General features: G+C 43.9%; 1 protein-coding gene and 1 long non-coding RNA gene across 3 annotated transcripts in view; both read left to right on the top strand.

Moving 5' to 3' along the window:
• Positions 1 to 877: 877 nt before the first annotated feature.
• LOC115117110 (shaker-related potassium channel tsha2-like) lies at positions 878 to 4,293 on the top strand. Its single transcript, XM_029645572.2, has one exon. It carries the CDS (start codon positions 1,051 to 1,053, stop codon positions 2,521 to 2,523), a length of 1,473 nt encoding a protein of 490 aa, XP_029501432.1. The 5' UTR covers positions 878 to 1,050; the 3' UTR covers positions 2,524 to 4,293.
• A 203-nt stretch (positions 4,294 to 4,496) lies between these two features.
• Positions 4,497 to 20,832, top strand: part of LOC135570678 (uncharacterized) — an 86,521-nt gene continuing 70,185 nt past the window's right edge. The window contains exons 1-2 of one of the 2 annotated variants that reach the window (XR_010463568.1): positions 4,497 to 5,220; positions 5,278 to 5,428. This is a non-coding gene — a long non-coding RNA (uncharacterized LOC135570678). Of the gene's footprint in view, positions 5,429 to 20,832 lie in introns of both variants that reach the window. The other variant, XR_010463567.1, reaches the window with a different exon arrangement.

Here is a 20,832-nt window from a genome sequence, read left to right as displayed (position 1 = left end):
TCAAATATCAGTTGAATCCAATTCAGACACCAAGCATGTATGTGTGTTTTCTCTCTGGGGTGAGAGAGCGTCTACACGTCAGTGTGGGGAGGGCTTTGCTATTTGAAATGCTGTGAATGTAACAGTCGGTAGTCCAGACTAGCAGCGCGCAACAGGGAGGGATGGGAGAAGCTGTTGTGTACAGGGAGGAAAACACAAACAACCCGTCCTCAGACGTGAGAGAAGGAATAGAACCGTCAGTAGACAAACAGGCTGAGACGAGGCACGGACAGAGGAGGCACAGAGAGGAGACACAGAGAGAGGAGGCACAGAGAGGAGACACAGAGAGGAGGCACAGAGAGGAGACACAGAGAGGAGGCACAGAGAGGAGGCACAGAGAGGAGACACCGAGAGAGGAGACACAGAGAGGAGACACAGAGAGGAGGCACAGAGAGGAGGCACAGAGAGGAGACACAGAGAGGAGGCACAGAGAGGAGGCACAGAGAGGAGACACCGAGAGAGGAGACACAGAGAGGAGACAGAGAGGAGACACCGAGAGAGAGGAGACACAGAGAGGAGACACCGAGAGAGAGGAGACACAGAGAGGAGACAGAGAGGAGACACCGAGAGAGAGGAGACACAGAGAGGAGACACCGAGAGAGAGGAGACACAGAGAGGAGACACCGAGAAAGAGGAGACACAGAGAGACACAGAGAGGAGACACCGAGAGAGAGGAGACACAGAGAGACACAGAGAGGAGACACCGAGAGAGAGGAGACACTGAGAGAGAGGAGACACAGAGAGACACAGAGAGACACAGAGAGACACAGAGAGGAGACACCGAGAGGAGACACAGAGAGGAGACAGAGAGAGCGAGAGCGAGAGAGAGAGAGAGAGAGACAGAGAGAGCGGAGCCCTTCTCATCATTCCACAAGTGACTGCTTGGTCTTGTTGGTCACAAAATAGCGCGGAAGGACTAAAAAACGCACGAGTAAAGGGGGGGGGGGGATTACCACACGGACACTAGCGGGGTCTTTGGAGACAGAAGCTGTTGCCCTTTGGGGGAGAAACATGACAGTAGTGCCCAGGGAGAACCACGATGAGACTGTGGCACTAACAGCCCTGTCCCAAGATGTGTTCGACCCGGCGGATCAGCGGACGGACCAGGACTGCTGTGAACGCGTGGTCATTAACATCTCCGGGCTGCTCTTTGAAACCCAGCTGAAAACGCTTGCTCAGTTCCCCACCACTTTACTGGGGGATCCGAGGAAGAGAATGCGCTTCTTCGACCCTCTGAGGAACGAGTACTTCTTCGACAGGAACCGACCCAGCTTCGACGCCATCCTCTACTACTACCAGTCTGGCGGCCGCCTCCGGAGACCCGTCAACGTACCCCTGGACATATTTACGGAGGAGATCAAATTTTACCAATTGGGAGATGATGTGATCGAGAATTTTAAGGAGGACGAGGGATTTATAAAAGAAGAGGAGAGACCGTTGCCAGAAAATGAGTTTCAACGACAGGTCTGGTTGCTGTTCGAATACCCGGAGAGTTCAGGACCAGCCAGAGGGATTGCTATTGTCTCTGTTCTGGTGATTTTAATATCTATTGTCATCTTCTGTTTGGAGACGCTGCCTGAGTTTAGGGATGAGAAGGAGAAACATTGGGACACTGAGCTGGCGTTGAATGGAACTGACAGCTCTAAAAAGCCCAATCCATTCACAGATCCTTTCTTCATAGTGGAAACCTTGTGTATCATCTGGTTCTCCTTCGAGTTGTTCGTCAGGTTCCTAGCCTGCCCCTCCAAGCCTGCTTTTTTCAAAAACATGATGAACACCATCGACATTGTGGCCATCATGCCCTATTTCATCACCCTGGGCTTGGAGCTGGCGGAGCACCAGGGAAACGGACAGCAAGCCATGTCTCTGGCCATCCTCAGGGTCATCCGGCTGGTCAGGGTGTTCAGGATCTTCAAGCTGTCCAGACACTCCAAGGGGCTTCAGATATTAGGACAAACCCTCAAAGCCAGTATGAGAGAGTTGGGGTTGCTCATTTTCTTCCTCTTCATCGGAGTCATCCTCTTCTCCAGTGCTGTCTATTTCGCCGAAACCGACGATCCAGACTCCGGTTTCAGCTCGATCCCCGACGCGTTCTGGTGGGCTGTGGTCTCCATGACTACCGTTGGCTACGGGGACATGTGCCCGGTGACCATCGGCGGAAAGATCGTGGGCTCTCTGTGCGCCATAGCCGGTGTGCTCACCATCGCGTTACCGGTCCCCGTCATCGTGTCCAACTTCAACTACTTCTATCACCGGGAGACCGAGCACGAGGAGCAGTTTCAATACACCCACGTGACGTGTGGCCAGCAACAGCAACCGTCTTTTGGTGAATTAAAGAACAGTGACAGCCAACCATCATCGCTTTCCAAATCGGACTTAATAGCCACGGAGGACGCTGATTCTATCAAATATACCAATTGCAGCCCACACAAAGCGCACTGCAGCCCACACAAAGCGTACACGGGGAAACTCACTAATGTATGATAAAGAGCAAACAGCAAATACCCAGCAATGGAAAAAAACAGGCTTAGCCTTGAAGATATTCAGAGAAACCATGCGTTTCTTTCTGTGAGTAGCATACATCTCAAATTCTGCGCTCTGGCTAGAGTAAGGTTTGGATCTCTCTTATTTCCGGCGTCTCTTAATGCTGAAATAATTATTTTTAATAGATTATCATAACGGTGGATGAATTAAAACGTGACTCGTGAAAACAGTCTTCCGTTATGCGCACAGCTCTTCTTCGCTTGTTGGTTGTAAACATCATTATGAGGCTATATTTAGCCTCATAAACAAATAAACAACAACCATGATCACCCCCCCTCTCTCTATTGTAGCGCTTTACTCTCTAATTAATGTCTCATTTATTCAGCCTAATTTCATGTCTGTATTTTTTTTCTTCCGTTTTCTAAAAGTTTACATATTTATCTGCCTGTTTGGTGTTGATATATAATATAATAGGACCAGTTTGTCTAAAATTACTTGAATGAATCTTACACCTACAGGGCATTGTAATGACTTAAAAACCCCCAAGGTCACCCAGTGACTCTACCCACAAACCCCCTATGTATGTACACCATATCCACGTTTTTCCATTAGACCGTTATTGAGAGCGTTTCACTGGGCAGCGCTGCCTGGCAGCAGACCCTCTATCCTCTCTGTCAACTGTGATGAGGAATGGGCATAACAGAGGTCTATCCATCCACGCAGAGATGCCGTTGTCTTTGATAGCGGAACCACAGTAGTCTGAATGGTGTGTGTCCGTCTGAGAGCGGCACATCTTGACAAGCCATTGAGGATACTAGACATTACGCACAGCCCAATTGCCCTCTAAAACGACCACAGGCACTATTCAAATGATTTATATGTACGGATCAATAACGAACAGCATCGAATCTGAATCGAATGAATCAAATATGATGCTATTCACATTGTTTACAACTATTCGTTGTTTTTTAAAAAAATGATTTGTTTTATTATACAATCTCACCAAAACGATATAAGTAGGTAGGTTCTATGAGCGAATAGTGCACTAGAAGAAAAGGAAAACATTCAATAATATCAAGTCTCTCAGATGATTCTTCTTCTTCAGATATTACAGATGCATGAATGAATGGGTTTAACAACTTGACGGGGGAGAGGGGGGGGGGGGTGAGAAGCGCACCTTGTAGTGTTCAGACAGGCGGTCAGATGGACCCAGAGCGCCCCCTTGTGGAGAGTTCGGGAACTGCATACGTGGTGTGGAAGCCAGGTTTGTTTCTATAGCAACCTTCCAGACTGTTCAGACAGGCGGTCAGATGGACCCAGAGCGCCCCCTTTGTGGAGAGTTCGGGAACTGCAGACGTGGTGTGGAAGCCAGGTTAGTTGCTATAGCAACCTTGCAGACTGTTCTGACTGTTCTGACAGGGGAAAGATGTTATTGTCTGACAGAACAGAGGAACGGAAGGATTTGACTGACGACGTGATTGAAGGTGTTTTCATTGTACCCCCAATGCGCCCGACTTGAGTTAAATATGATTAGACGTAGAAATATGATTCAATAATAAACCAAGATGATTTTGGCAGCTATGTCCATGTCCTGGGATGAATGGTTATATGTACGTGTAGTGTAGACAGGCAGAGACAGACAGAGACAGACAGAGACAGCAGAGACAGACAGAGACAGCAGAGACAGCAGAGACAGACAGAGACAGACAGAGACAGACAGAGACAGACAGAGACAGCAGAGACAGCAGAGACAGACAGAGACAGCAGAGACAGACAGAGACAGCAGAGACAGCAGAGACAGGCAGAGACAGACAGAGACAGACAGAGACAGCAGAGACAGGCAGAGACAGACAGAGACAGACAGAGACAGCAGAGACAGCAGAGACAGACATAGACAGAGTCATTAGATCAACAGACAGAGACAGCAGAGACAGACAGAGATTTCAGAGACAGACCCCCTTCCCATCAGACAGCAGAGACAGCAGAGACAGGCAGAGACAGACAGAGACAGACAGAGACAGCAGAGACAGGCAGAGACAGACAGAGACAGACAGAGACAGCAGAGACAGCAGAGACAGGCAGAGACAGACAGAGACAGACAGAGACAGACAGAGACAGACAGAGACAGGCAGACACCTAATACTGCAGGCAGAAATGTATTGATATCGGAATCAATAGAAGTCCATATTGTCATCGGTAAAAACACTCCCCTGACTCCGAGTCCACAGCTTCCTGGCCACTTAAATCAAACAGCGTCATTACATCAAGTCTCCTTGCGTTCCAGGCCGATGACATTTCATTTCATTTCACTGAACCCCCTCCAACCCCCTTCCCATCACTGCGTCACGAGCGTACGGATAACTGACTCAGAGCCCCCCGTTGGTTGGATTTACCAGGGGAGAGGGCGGGGACCTGCTGCAGATGACAGATGCAGAAGCCAATCAGGTTGGATTTACCAGGGGAGAGGGCGGGGACCTGCTGCAGATGACAGATGCAGAAGCCAATCAGGTTGGATTTACCAGGGGAGAGGGCGGGGACCTGCTGCAGATGACAGATGCAGAAGCCAATCAGGTTGGATTTACCAGAGGAGAGGGCGGGGACCTGCTGCAGATGACAGATGCAGAAGCCAATCAGGTTGGATTTACCAGAGGAGAGGGCGGGGACCTGCTGCAGATGACAGATGCAGAAGCCAATCAGGTTGGATTTACCAGGGGAGAGGGCGGGGACCTGCTGCAGATGACAGATGCCAATCAGGTTGGAATCAATAGCAAAAAGAAACGACGTAGACCAACAGACCCTTGGCCGATGCAACAGGGCGGCCAACTGCTCAGACGCCCGGACTACAACGTCTCCTGGAGTTGTGACGTAGGAAGATGACCACTGCAGGAGAGACAGTCACGTGGAGGTGAGTTGTGGTAGTGGAACGTTGTCACAATACACCTATAGCCTCCTTCCATACAGAGCACAGACCTACAGTCATATACAGGGGGGTAGCTAGATATAGACCTACAGTCATATACAGGGGGGTAGCTAGATATAGACCTACAGTCATATACAGGGGGTAGCTAGATATAGACCTACAGTCATATACAGAACAGTAACTAGATATAGACCTACAGTCATATACAGGGGGTAGCTAGATATAGACCTACAGTCATATACAGGGGGTAGCTAGATATAGACCTACAGTCATATACAGGGGGTAGCTAGATATAGACCTACAGTCATATACAGGGGGGTAGCTAGATATAGACCTACAGTCATATACAGGGGGTAGCTAGATATAGACCTACAGTCATATACAGGGGGTAGCTAGATATAGACCTACAGTCATATACAGGGGGTAGCTAGATATAGACCTACAGTCATATACAGGGGGTAGCTAGATATAGACCTACAGTCATATACTAGATATAGACCTACAGTCAGGGGGTAGCTAGATATAGACCTACAGTCATATACAGGGGGTAGCTAGATATAGACCTACAGTCATATACAGGGGGTAGCTAGATATAGACCTACAGTCATATACAGGGGTAGCTAGATATAGACCTACAGTCATATACAGGGGGTAGCTAGATATAGACCTACAGTCATATACAGGGGGTAGCTAGATATAGACCTACAGTCATATACAGGGGGTAGCTAGATATAGACCTACAGTCATATACAGGGGGTAGCTAGATATAGACCTACAGTCATATACAGGGGGTAGCTAGATATAGACCTACAGTCATATACAGGGGGTAGCTAGATATAGAGACCAGGGGGTAGCAGTCATATACAGGGGGTAGCTAGATATAGACCTACAGTCATATACAGGGGGTAGCTAGATATAGACCTACAGTCATATACAGGGGGTAGCTAGATATAGACCTACAGTCATATACAGGGGGTAGCTAGATATAGACCTACAGTCATATACAGGGGGTAGCTAGATATAGACCTACAGTCATATACAGGGGGTAGCTAGATATAGACCTACAGTCATATACAGGGGGTAGCTAGATATAGACCTACAGGTAGCTAGATATAGACCTACAGTCATATACAGGGGGTAGTCTAGATATAGACCTACAGTCATATACAGGGGGTAGCTAGATATAGACCTACAGTCATATACAGGGGGTAGCTAGATATAGACCTACAGTCATATACAGGGGGTAGGTAGACCTAGATATAGACCTACAGTCATATACAGGGGGTAGCTAGATATAGACCTACAGTCATATACAGGGGGGTAGCTAGATATAGACCTACAGTCATATACAGGGGGTAGCTAGATATAGACCTACAGTCATATACAGGGGGTAGCTAGATATAGACCTACAGTCATATACAGGGGGTAGCTAGATATAGACCTACAGTCATATACAGGGGGTAGCTAGATATAGACCTACAGTCATATACAGGGGGTAGCTAGATATAGACCTACAGTCATATACAGGGGGTAGCTAGATATAGACCTACAGTCATATACAGGGGTAGCTAGATATAGACCTACAGTCATATACAGGGGGTAGCTAGATATAGACCTACAGTCATATACAGGGGGTAGCTAGATATAGACCTACAGTCATATACAGGGGGTAGCTAGATATAGACCTACAGTCATATACAGGGGGGTAGCTAGATATAGACCTACAGTCATATACAGGGGGTAGCTAGATATAGACCTACAGTCATATACAGGGGGTAGCTAGATATAGACCTACAGTCATATACAGGGGGTAGCTAGATATAGACCTACAGTACAGGGGGTAGCTAGATATAGACCTACAGGGGGTAGCTAGATATAGACCTACAGTCATATACAGGGGGGTAGCTAGATATAGACCTACAGTCATATACAGGGTAGCTAGATATAGACCTACAGTCATATACAGGGGGTAGCTAGATATAGACCTAGTCAGTCATATAGATATAGACCTACAGTCATATACAGGGGGGTAGCTAGATATAGACCTACAGTCATATACAGGGGGTAGCTAGATATAGTAGCTAGATATAGACCTACAGTCATATACAGGGGGTAGCTAGATATAGACCTACAGTCATATACAGGGGGTAGCTAGATATAGACCTACAGTCATATACAGGGGGTAGCTAGATATAGACCTACAGTCATATACAGGGGGTAGCTAGATATAGACCTACAGTCATATACAGGGGGTAGCTAGATATAGACCTACAGTCATATACAGGGGGTAGCTAGATATAGACCTACAGTCATATACAGGGGGTAGCTAGATATAGACCTACAGTCATATACAGGGGGTAGCTAGATATAGACCTACAGTCATATACAGGGGGTAGCTAGATATAGACCTACAGTCATATACAGGGGGTAGCTAGATATAGACCTACAGTCATATACAGGGTAGCTAGGTAGACCTACAGTCATATACAGGGGTAGCTAGACAGACCTACAGTCATATACAGGGGTAGCTAGATATAGACCTACAGTCCTACAGTCATATACAGGGGGGTAGCTAGATATAGACCTACAGTCATATACAGGGGGTAGCTAGATATAGACCTACAGTCATATACAGGGGGTAGTCATATACTAGATATAGACCTACAGTCATATACAGGGGGTAGCTAGATATAGACCTACAGTCATATACAGAACTAGTAGACCTACAGAGCTATAGACCTACAGTCATATACAGGGGGTAGCTAGATATAGACCTACAGTCATATACAGGGGGTAGCTAGATATAGACCTAGTCAGTCATATACAGGGGGTAGCTAGATATAGACCTACAGTCATATACAGGGGGTAGCTAGATATAGACCTACAGTCATATACAGGGGGTAGCTAGATATAGACCTACAGTCATATACAGGGGTATAGATAGACCTACAGTCATATACAGGGGGTAGCTAGATATAGACCTACAGTCATATACAGGGGTAGCTAGATATAGACCTACAGTCATATACAGGGGGTAGCTAGATATAGACCTACAGTCATATACAGGGGGTAGCTAGATATAGACCTACAGTCATATACAGGGGGTAGCTAGATATAGACCTACAGTCATATACAGGGGGTAGCTAGATATAGACCTACAGTCATATACAGGGGGTAGCTAGATATAGACCTACAGTCATATACAGGGGGGTAGCTAGATATAGACCTACAGTCATATACAGGGGGTAGCTAGATATAGACCTACAGTCATATACAGACCTACAGGGGGTAGCTAGATATAGACCTACAGTCATATACAGGGGGTAGCTAGATATAGACCTACAGTCATATACAGGGGGTAGCTAGATATAGACCTACAGTCATATACAGAGATATAGACCTACAGTCATATACAGGGGGTAGCTAGATATAGACCTACAGTCATATACAGGGGTAGCTAGATATAGACCTACAGGTAGCTAGATATAGACCTACAGTCATATACAGGGGGTAGCTAGATATAGACCTACAGTCATATACAGGGGGTAGCTAGATATAGACCTACAGTCATATACAGGGGTAGCTAGATATAGACCTACAGTCATATACAGGGGGTAGCTAGATATAGACCTACAGTCATAGATACAGTCATATACAGGGGGGTAGCTAGATATAGACCTACAGTCATATACAGGGGGTAGCTAGATATAGACCTACAGTCATATACAGGGGGTAGCTAGATATAGACCTACAGTCATATACAGGGGGTAGCTAGATATAGACCTACAGTCATATACAGGGGGTAGCTAGATATAGACCTACAGTCATATACAGTCATAGATACAGTCATATACAGGGGTAGCTAGATATAGACCTACAGTCATATACAGGGGGTAGCTAGATATAGACCTACAGTCATATACAGGGGGTAGCTAGATATAGACCTACAGTCATATACAGGGGGTAGCTAGATATAGACCTACAGTCATATACAGGGGTAGCTAGATATAGACCTACAGTCATATACAGGGGTAGCTAGATATAGACCTACAGTCATATACAGGGGGTAGCTAGATATAGACCTACAGTCATATACAGGGGGTAGCTAGATATAGACCTACAGTCATATACAGGGGGTAGCTAGATATAGACCTACAGTCATATACAGGGGGTAGCTAGATATAGACCTACAGTCATATACAGGGTAGCTAGATATAGACCTACAGTCATATACAGGGGGTAGCTAGATATAGACCTACAGTCATATACAGGGGGTAGCTAGATATAGACCTACAGTCATATACAGGGGGTAGCTAGATATAGACCTACAGTCATATACAGAACAGTAGCTAGATATAGACCTACAGTCATATACAGGGGGTAGCTAGATATAGACCTACAGTCATATAGCTAGATATAGACCTACAGTCATATACAGGGGGTAGCTAGATACAGGGAGGTAGCTAGATATAGACCTACAGTCATATACAGGGGGTAGCTAGATATAGACCTACAGTCATATACAGGGGGTAGCTAGATATAGACCTACAGTCATATACAGGGGGTAGCTAGATATAGACCTACAGTCATATACAGGGGGTAGCTAGATATAGACCTACAGTCATATACAGGGGGTAGCTAGATATAGACCTACAGTCATATACAGTACAGTAGCTAGATATAGACCTACAGTCATATACAGGGGGTAGCTAGATATAGACCTACAGTCATATACAGGGGGTAGCTAGATATAGACCTACAGTCATATACAGGGGGTAGCTAGATATAGACCTACAGTCATATACAGGGGGTAGCTAGATATAGACCTACAGTCATATACAGGGGGTAGCTAGATATAGACCTACAGTCATATACAGGGGTAGCTAGATATAGACCTACAGTCATATACAGTAACTAGATATAGACCTACAGGATACAGGTAGCTAGATATAGACCTACAGTCATATACAGTCATAGACCTACAGGGGGTAGCTAGATATAGACCTACAGTCATATACAGGGGGTAGCTAGATATAGACCTACAGTCATATACAGGGGGTAGCTAGATATAGACCTACAGTCATATACAGGGGGTAGCTAGATATAGACCTACAGTCATATACAGGGGGTAGCTAGATATAGACCTACAGTCATATACAGGGGGTAGCTAGATATAGACCTACAGTCATATACAGGGGGTAGCTAGATATAGACCTACAGTCATATACAGTAGCTAGGGGTAGCTAGATATAGACCTACAGTCATATACAGGGGGTAGCTAGATATAGACCTACAGTCATATACAGGGGGTAGCTAGATATAGACCTACAGTCATATACAGGGGGTAGCTAGATATAGACCTACAGTCATATACAGTAGGGGGTAGCTAGATATAGACCTACAGTCTACAGGGGGTAGCTAGATATAGACCTACAGTCATATACAGGGGGTAGCTAGATATAGACCTACAGTCATATACAGAACAGTAGTAGCTAGATATAGACCTACAGTCATATACAGGGGTAGCTAGATATAGACCTACAGTCATATACAGGGGGTAGCTAGATATAGACCTACAGTCATATACAGGGGGTAGCTAGATATAGACCTACAGTCATATACAGGGGGTAGCTAGATATAGACCTACAGTCATATACAGGGGGTAGCTAGATATAGACCTACAGTCATATAGGGGGGTAGCTAGATATAGACCTACAGGGGGTAGCTAGATATAGACCTACAGTCATATACAGGGGGTAGCTAGATATAGACCTAGCAGTCATATACAGTCATATACAGGGGGTAGCTAGATATAGACCTACAGTCATATACAGGGGGTAGCTAGATATAGACCTACAGTCATATACAGGGGTAGCTAGATATAGACCTACAGTCATATACAGGGGGTAGCTAGATATAGACCTACAGTCATATCTAGATATAGATACAGTCATATACAGGGGGTAGCTAGATATAGACCTACAGTCATATACAGATATAGACCTACAGTAGCTAGATATAGACCTACAGTCATATACAGGGGGTAGCTAGATATAGACCTACAGTCATATACAGGGGGTAGCTAGATATAGACCTACAGTCATATACAGGGGGTAGCTAGATATAGACCTACAGTCATATACAGGGGTAGCTAGATATAGACCTACAGTCATATACAGGGGTAGCTAGATATAGACCTACAGTCAGTAGCTAGATATAGACCTACAGTCATATACAGGGGTAGCTAGATATAGACCTACAGTCATATACAGGGGGGCTAGGTAGTCTAGTAGCTAGATAGACCTACAGTCATATACAGGGGGTAGCTAGATATAGACCTACAGTCATACAGGGGTACTAGATATAGACCTACAGGGTAGTAGCTAGATATAGACCTACAGTCATATACAGGGGGTAGCTAGATATAGACCTACAGTCATATACAGGGGGTAGCTAGATATAGACCTACAGTCATATACAGTAGCTAGATATAGACCTACAGTCATATACAGGGGGTAGCTAGATATAGACCTACAGTCATATACAGGGGGTAGCTAGATATAGACCTACAGTCATATACAGGGGGTAGCTAGATATAGACCTACAGTCATATACAGGGGGTAGCTAGATATAGACCTACAGTCATATACAGGGGGTAGCTAGATATAGACCTACAGTCATATACAGAACAGTAGCTAGATATAGACCTACAGTCATATACAGGGGGGGTAGCTAGATATAGACCTACAGTCATATACAGGGGGTAGCTAGATATAGACCTACAGTCATATACAGGGGGTAGCTAGATATAGACCTACAGTCATATACAGGGGGGTAGCTAGATATAGACCTACAGTCATATACAGATATAGTAGTCTAGATATAGACCTACAGTCATATACAGAACAGTAGGTAGCTAGATATAGACCTACAGTCATATAGACCTAGAGTAGATATATACAGGGGGTAGCTAGATATAGACCTACAGTCATATACAGGGGGTAGCTAGATATAGACCTACAGTCATATACAGGGGGTAGCTAGATATAGACCTACAGTCATATACAGGGGGTAGCTAGATATAGACCTACAGTCATATACAGGGGGGTAGCTAGATATAGACCTACAGTCATATACAGGGGGTAGCTAGATATAGACCTACAGTCATATACAGGGGGTAGCTAGATATAGACCTACAGTCATATACAGGGGGTAGCTAGATATAGACCTACAGTCATATACAGGGGGTAGCTAGATATAGACCTACAGTCATATACAGGGGGTAGCTAGATATAGACCTACAGTCATATACAGAACAGTAACTAGATATAGACCTACAGTCATATACAGGGGGGTAGCTAGATATAGACCTACAGTCATATACAGGGGGGTAGCTAGATATAGACCTACAGTCATATACAGAACAGTAGCTAGATATAGACCTACAGTCATATACAGGGGGTAGCTAGATATAGACCTACAGTCATATACAGGGGGTAGCTAGATATAGACCTACAGTCATATACAGAACAGTAGCTAGATATAGACCTACAGTCATATACAGTAGGGGTAGCTAGATATAGACCTACAGTCATATACAGGGGGTAGCTAGATATAGACCTACAGTCATATACAGGGGGTAGCTAGATATAGACCTACAGTCATATACAGTAGCAGGGGGTAGCTAGATATAGACCTACAGTCATATACAGGGGGTAGCTAGATATAGACCTACAGTCATATACAGGGGGTAGCTAGATATAGACCTACAGTCATATACAGGGGGTAGCTAGATATAGACCTACAGTCATATACAGGGGTAGCTAGATATAGACCTACAGTCATATACAGGGGGTAGTATCTAGATATAGACCTACAGTCATATACAGGGGGTAGCTAGATATAGACCTACAGTCATATACAGGGGGTAGCTAGATATAGACCTACAGTCATATACAGGGGTAGCTAGATATAGACCTACAGTCATATACAGAACAGTAGCTAGATATAGACCTACAGTCATATACAGTACAGTAGCTAGATATAGACCTACAGTCATATACAGGGGTAGCTAGATATAGACCTACAGTCATATACAGGGGGTAGCTAGATATAGACCTACAGTCATATACAGAACAGTAGCTAGATATAGACCTACAGTCATATACAGGGGGTAGCTAGATATAGACCTACAGTCATATACAGGGAGGTAGCTAGATATAGACCTACAGTCAGATACAGAACAGTAACTAGATATAGACCTACAGTCATATACAGAACAGTAGCTAGATATAGACCTACAGTCATATACATACAGAGTCATATACAGAATAGGGGTACTACAGTCATATAGACCTACAGTCATATACAGGGGGTAGCTAGATATAGACCTACAGTCATATACAGGGGGTAGCTAGATATAGACCTACAGTCATATACAGGGGGTAGCTAGATATAGACCTACAGTCATATACAGGGGGTAGCTAGATATAGACCTACAGTCATATACAGGGAGTAACTAGATATAGACCTACAGTCATATACAGGGGGTAGCTAGATATAGACCTACAGTCATATACAGGGGGTAGCTAGATATAGACCTACAGTCATATACAGGGGGTAGCTAGATATAGACCTACAGTCATATACAGGGGGTAACTAGATATAGACCTACAGTCATATACAGGGGTACAGTAGCTAGATATAGACCTACAGTCATATACAGGGGGGTAGCTAGATATAGACCTACAGTCATATACAGGGGGTAGCTAGATATAGACCTACAGTCATATACAGAACAGTAACTAGATATAGACCTACAGTCATATACAGAACAGTAACTAGATATAGACCTACAGTCATATACAGGGGGTAGCTAGATATAGACCTACAGTCATATACAGTACAGTAGCTAGATATAGACCTACAGTCATATACAGGGGGGTAGCTAGATATAGACCTACAGTCATATACAGGGGGTAGCTAGATATAGACCTACAGTCATATACAGGGGGTAGCTAGATATAGACCTACAGTCATATACAGGGGGTAGCTAGATATAGACCTACAGTCATATACAGAACAGTAGCTAGATATAGACCTACAGTCATATACAGGGGGGTAGCTAGATATAGACCTACAGTCATATACAGAACAGTAGCTAGATATAGACCTACAGTCATATACAGAACAGTAGCTAGATATAGACCTACAGTCATATACAGGGGGTAGCTAGATATAGACCTACAGTCATATACAGAACAGTAACTAGATATAGACCTACAGTCATATACAGGGGGGTAGCTAGATATAGACCTACAGTCATATACAGGGGGTAGCTAGATATAGACCTACAGTCATATACAGGGGGGTAGCTAGATATAGACCTACAGTCATATACAGGGGGTAGCTAGATATAGACCTACAGTCATATACAGGGGGGTAGCTAGATATAGACCTACAGTCATATACAGGGGGTAGCTAGATATAGACCTACAGTCATATACAGGGGGTAGCTAGATATAGACCTACAGTCATATACAGAACAGTAACTAGATATAGACCTACAGTCATATACAGGGGGTAGCTAGATATAGACCTACAGTCATATACAGGGGGTAGCTAGATATAGACCTACAGTCATATACAGGGGTAGCTAGATATAGACCTACAGTCATATACAGGGGGTAGCTAGATATAGACCTACAGTCATATACAGGGGGTAGCTAGATATAGACCTACAGTCATATACAGGGGGGTAGCTAGATATAGACCTACAGTCATATACAGAACAGTAGCTAGATATAGACCTACAGTCATATACAGGGGGGTAGCTAGATATAGACCTACAGTCATATACAGAACAGTACTAGATATAGACCTACAGTCATATACAGGGGTAGCTAGATATAGACCTACAGTCATATACAGGGGTAGCTAGATATAGACCTACAGTCATATACAGGGGGTAGCTAGATATAGACCTACAGTCATATACAGGGGGTAGCTAGATATAGACCTACAGTCATATACAGAACAGTAGCTAGATATAGACCTACAGTCATATACAGGGGGTAGCTAGATATAGACCTACAGTCATATACAGGGGGTAGCTAGATATAGACCTACAGTCATATACAGAACAGTAGCTAGATATAGACCTACAGTCATATCAGTCAGAACAGGGGGGTAGCTAGATATAGACCTACAGTCATATACAGGGGGTAGCTAGATATAGACCTACAGTCATATACAGGGGGGTAGCTAGATATAGACCTACAGTCAGATACAGCTAGATATAGACCTACAGTCATATACAGGGGGTAGCTAGATATAGACCTACAGTCATATACAGGGGGTAGCTAGATATAGACCTACAGTCATATACAGGGGGTAGCTAGATATAGACCTACAGTCATATACAGGGGGTAGCTAGATATAGACCTACAGTCATATACAGGGGGTAGCTAGATATAGACCTACAGTCATATACAGGTACAGTAGCTAGATATAGACCTACAGTCATATACAGGGGGTAGCTAGATATAGACCTACAGTCATATACAGGGGGTAGCTAGATATAGACCTACAGTCATATACAGTACAGTAGCTAGATATAGACCTACAGTCATATACAGGATATAGACCTACAGTCATATACAGTAGTAGCTAGATATAGACCTACAGTCATATACAGGGGGTAGCTAGATATAGACCTACAGTCATATACAGGGGGTAGCTAGATATAGACCTACAGTCATATACAGGGGGTAGCTAGATATAGACCTACAGTCATATACAGGGGGTAGCTAGATATAGACCTACAGTCATATACAGGGGGTAGCTAGATATAGACCTACAGTCATATACAGGGGGTAGCTAGATATAGACCTACAGTCATATACAGGGGGTAGCTAGATATAGACCTACAGTCATATACAGGGGGTAGCTAGATATAGACCTACAGTCATATACAGGGGGTAGCTAGATATAGACCTACAGTCATATACAGGGGGTAGCTAGATATAGACCTACAGTCATATACAGGGGGTAGCTAGATATAGACCTACAGTCATATACAGAACAGTAGCTAGATATAGACCTACAGTCATATACAGGGGGTAGCTAGATATAGACCTACAGTCATATACAGGGGGTAGCTAGATATAGACCTACAGTCATATACAGGGGGTAGCTAGATATAGACCTACAGTCATATACAGGGGGTAGCTAGATATAGACCTACAGTCATATACAGGGGGTAGCTAGATATAGACCTACAGTCATATACAGGGGTAGCTAGATATAGACCTACAGTCATATACAGGGGGTAGCTAGATATAGACCTACAGTCATATACAGGGGGTAGCTAGATATAGACCTACAGTCATATACAGAACAGTAGCTAGATATAGACCTACAGTCATATACAGGGGGGTAGCTAGATATAGACCTACAGTCATATACAGGGGGGTAGCTAGATATAGACCTACAGTCATATACAGAACAGTAACTAGATATAGACCTACAGTCATATACAGGGGGGTAGCTAGATATAGACCTACAGTCATATACAGGGGGGTAGCTAGATATAGACCTACAGTCATATACAGGGGGTAGCTAGATATAGACCTACAGTCATATACAGGGGGTAGCTAGATATAGACCTACAGTCATATACAGGGGGTAGCTAGATATAGACCTACAGTCATATACAGATATAGGTCATATACAGGGAGTAGCTAGATATAGACCTACAGTCATATACAGGGGGTAGCTAGATATAGACCTACAGTCATATACAGGGGGTAGCTAGATATAGACCTACAGTCATATACAGAACAGTAGCTAGATATAGACCTACAGTCATATACAGGGGGTAGCTAGATATAGACCTACAGTCATATACAGGGGGTAGCTAGATATAGACCTACAGTCATATACAGGGGGTAGCTAGATATAGACCTACAGTCATATACAGGGGGTAGCTAGATATAGACCTACAGTCATATACAGGGGGGTAGCTAGATATAGACCTACAGTCATATACAGGGGGTAGCTAGATATAGACCTACAGTCATATACAGGGGGTAGCTAGATATAGACCTACAGTCATATACAGGGGGTAGCTAGATATAGACCTACAGTCATATACATACAGTAGCTAGATATAGACCTACAGTCATATACAGGGGGTAGCTAGATATAGCAGGGGGGTATATAGACCTACAGTCATATACAGGGGGTAGCTAGATATAGACCTACAGTCATATACAGGGGGCTAGATATAGACCTACAGTCATATACAGGGGGTAGCTAGATATAGACCTACAGTCATATACAGGGGGGTAGCTAGATATAGACCTACAGTCATATACAGGGGGGTAGCTAGATATAGACCTACAGTCATATACAGAACAGTAGCTAGATATAGACCTACAGTCATATACAGGGGGTAGCTAGATATAGACCTACAGTCATATACAGGGGGTAGCTAGATATAGACCTACAGTCATATACAGGGGTAGCTAGATATAGACCTACAGTCATATACAGGGGGTAGCTAGATATAGACCTACAGTCATATACAGGGGGTAGCTAGATATAGACCTACAGTCATAGATACAGGGGGTAGCTAGATATAGACCTACAGTCATATACAGAACAGTAGCTAGATATAGACCTACAGTCATATACAGGGGGTAGCTAGATATAGACCTACAGTCATATACAGGGGGTAGCTAGATATAGACCTACAGTCATATACAGGGGGTAGCTAGATATAGACCTACAGTCATATACAGGGGGTAGCTAGATATAGACCTACAGTCATATACAGGGGGTAGCTAGATATAGACCTACAGTCATATACAGGGGGTAGCTAGATATAGACCTACAGTCATATACAGGGGGTAGCTAGATATAGACCTACAGTCATATACAGGGGGTAGCTAGATATAGACCTACAGTCATATACAGGGGGGTAGCTAGATATAGACCTACAGTCATATACAGGGGTAGCTAGATATAGACCTACAGTCATATACAGGGTAGCTAGATATAGACCTACAGTCATATACAGAACAGTAGCTAGATATAGACCTACAGTCATATACAGGGGGTAGCTAGATATAGACCTACAGTCATATACAGGGGGTAGCTAGATATAGACCTACAGTCATATACAGAACAGTAGCTAGATATAGACCTACAGTCATATACAGAACAGTAGCTAGATATAGACCTACAGTCATATACAGGGGGGTAGCTAGATATAGACCTACAGTCATATACAGGGGGGTAGCTAGATATAGACCTACAGTCATATACAGGGGGTAGCTAGATATAGACCTACAGTCATATACAGGGGGTAGCTAGATATAGACCTACAGTCATATACAGGGAGGTAGCTAGATATAGACCTACAGTCATATACAGGGGGTAGCTAGATATAGACCTACAGTCATACAGAACAGTAGCTAGATATAGACCTACAGTCATATACAGGGGGTAGCTAGATATAGACCTACAGTCATATACAGGGGGTAGCTAGATATAGACCTACAGTCATATACAGAACAGTAGCTAGATATAGACCTACAGTCATATACAGGGGGTAGCTAGATATAGACCTACAGTCATATACAGGGGGTAGCTAGATATAGACCTACAGTCATATACAGAACAGTAGCTAGATATAGACCTACAGTCATATACAGGGGGTAGCTAGATATAGACCTACAGTCATATACAGGGGGTAGCTAGATATAGACCTACAGTCATATACAGGGGTGGTAGCTAGATATAGACCTACAGTCATATACAGGGGGTAGCTAGATATAGACCTACAGTCATATACAGGGGGTAGCTAGATATAGACCTACAGTCATATACAGGGGGTAGCTAGATATAGACCTACAGTCATATACAGATATAGGGGTAGCTAGATATAGACCTACAGTCATATACAGGGGGTAGCTAGATATAGACCTACAGTCATATACAGGGGGTAGCTAGATATAGACCTACAGTCATATACAGGGGGTAGCTAGATATAGACCTACAGTCATATACAGGGGGGTAGCTAGATATAGACCTACAGTCATATACAGAACAGTAGCTAGATATAGACCTACAGTCATATACAGGGGTAGCTAGATATAGACCTACAGTCATATACAGGGGGTAGCTAGATATAGACCTACAGTCATATACAGGGGGTAGCTAGATATAGACCTACAGTCATATACAGGGGGGTAGCTAGATATAGACCTACAGTCATATACAGGGGGTAGCTAGATATAGACCTACAGTCATATACAGGGGGTAGCTAGATATAGACCTACAGTCATATACAGGGGGTAGCTAGATATAGACCTACAGTCATATACAGGGGGTAGCTAGATATAGACCTACAGTCATATACAGGGGGTAGCTAGATATAGACCTACAGTCATATACAGGGGGTAGCTAGATATAGACCTACAGACCTACACAGGGGGTAGCTAGATATAGACCTACAGTCATATACAGGGGGGTAGCTAGATATAGACCTACAGTCATATACAGGGGTAGCTAGATATAGACCTACAGTCATATACAGGGGGTAGCTAGATATAGACCTACAGTCATATACAGGGGGTAGCTAGATATAGACCTACAGTCATATACAGGGGGTAGCTAGATATAGACCTACAGTCATATACAGGGGGTAGCTAGATATAGACCTACAGTCATATACAGGGGGTAGCTAGATATAGACCTACAGTCATATACAGGGGGTAGCTAGATATAGACCTACAGTCATATACAGAACAGTAGCTAGATATAGACCTACAGTCATATACAGGGGGTAGCTAGATATAGACCTACAGTCATATACAGGGGGTAGCTAGATATAGACCTACAGTCATATACAGGGGGGTAGCTAGATATAGACCTACAGTCATATACAGGGGGGTAGCTAGATATAGACCTACAGTCATATACAGAACAGTAGCTAGATATAGACCTACAGTCATATACAGAACAGTAGCTAGATATAGACCTACAGTCATATACAGGGGGTAGCTAGATATAGACCTACAGTCATATACAGGGGGTAGCTAGATATAGACCTACAGTCATATACAGGGGGTAGCTAGATATAGACCTACAGTCATATACAGGGGGTAGCTAGATATAGACCTACAGTCATATACAGGGGGTAGCTAGATATAGACCTACAGTCATATACAGGGGGTAGCTAGATATAGACCTACAGTCATATACAGGGGGTAGCTAGATATAGACCTACAGTCATATACAGAACAGTAGCTAGATATAGACCTACAGTCATATACAGAACAGTAGCTAGATATAGACCTACAGTCATATACAGAACAGTAGCT

The sequence above is a fragment of the Oncorhynchus nerka genome, unplaced genomic scaffold (genome assembly GCF_034236695.1).
Source record: "Oncorhynchus nerka isolate Pitt River unplaced genomic scaffold, Oner_Uvic_2.0 unplaced_scaffold_945, whole genome shotgun sequence".
NCBI classification, from domain to species: domain Eukaryota; kingdom Metazoa; phylum Chordata; class Actinopteri; order Salmoniformes; family Salmonidae; genus Oncorhynchus; species Oncorhynchus nerka.
The sequence above is the reverse complement of the archived record's forward strand: the minus strand, read 5'-3'. Positions and strand labels throughout refer to the sequence as shown.

Coding starts and splice junctions, on each gene's coding strand:
- LOC115117110 (XM_029645572.2), top strand. CDS start 1,051: ATGACAGTAGTGCCCAGGGAGAACCACGATGAGACTGTGGCACTAACA.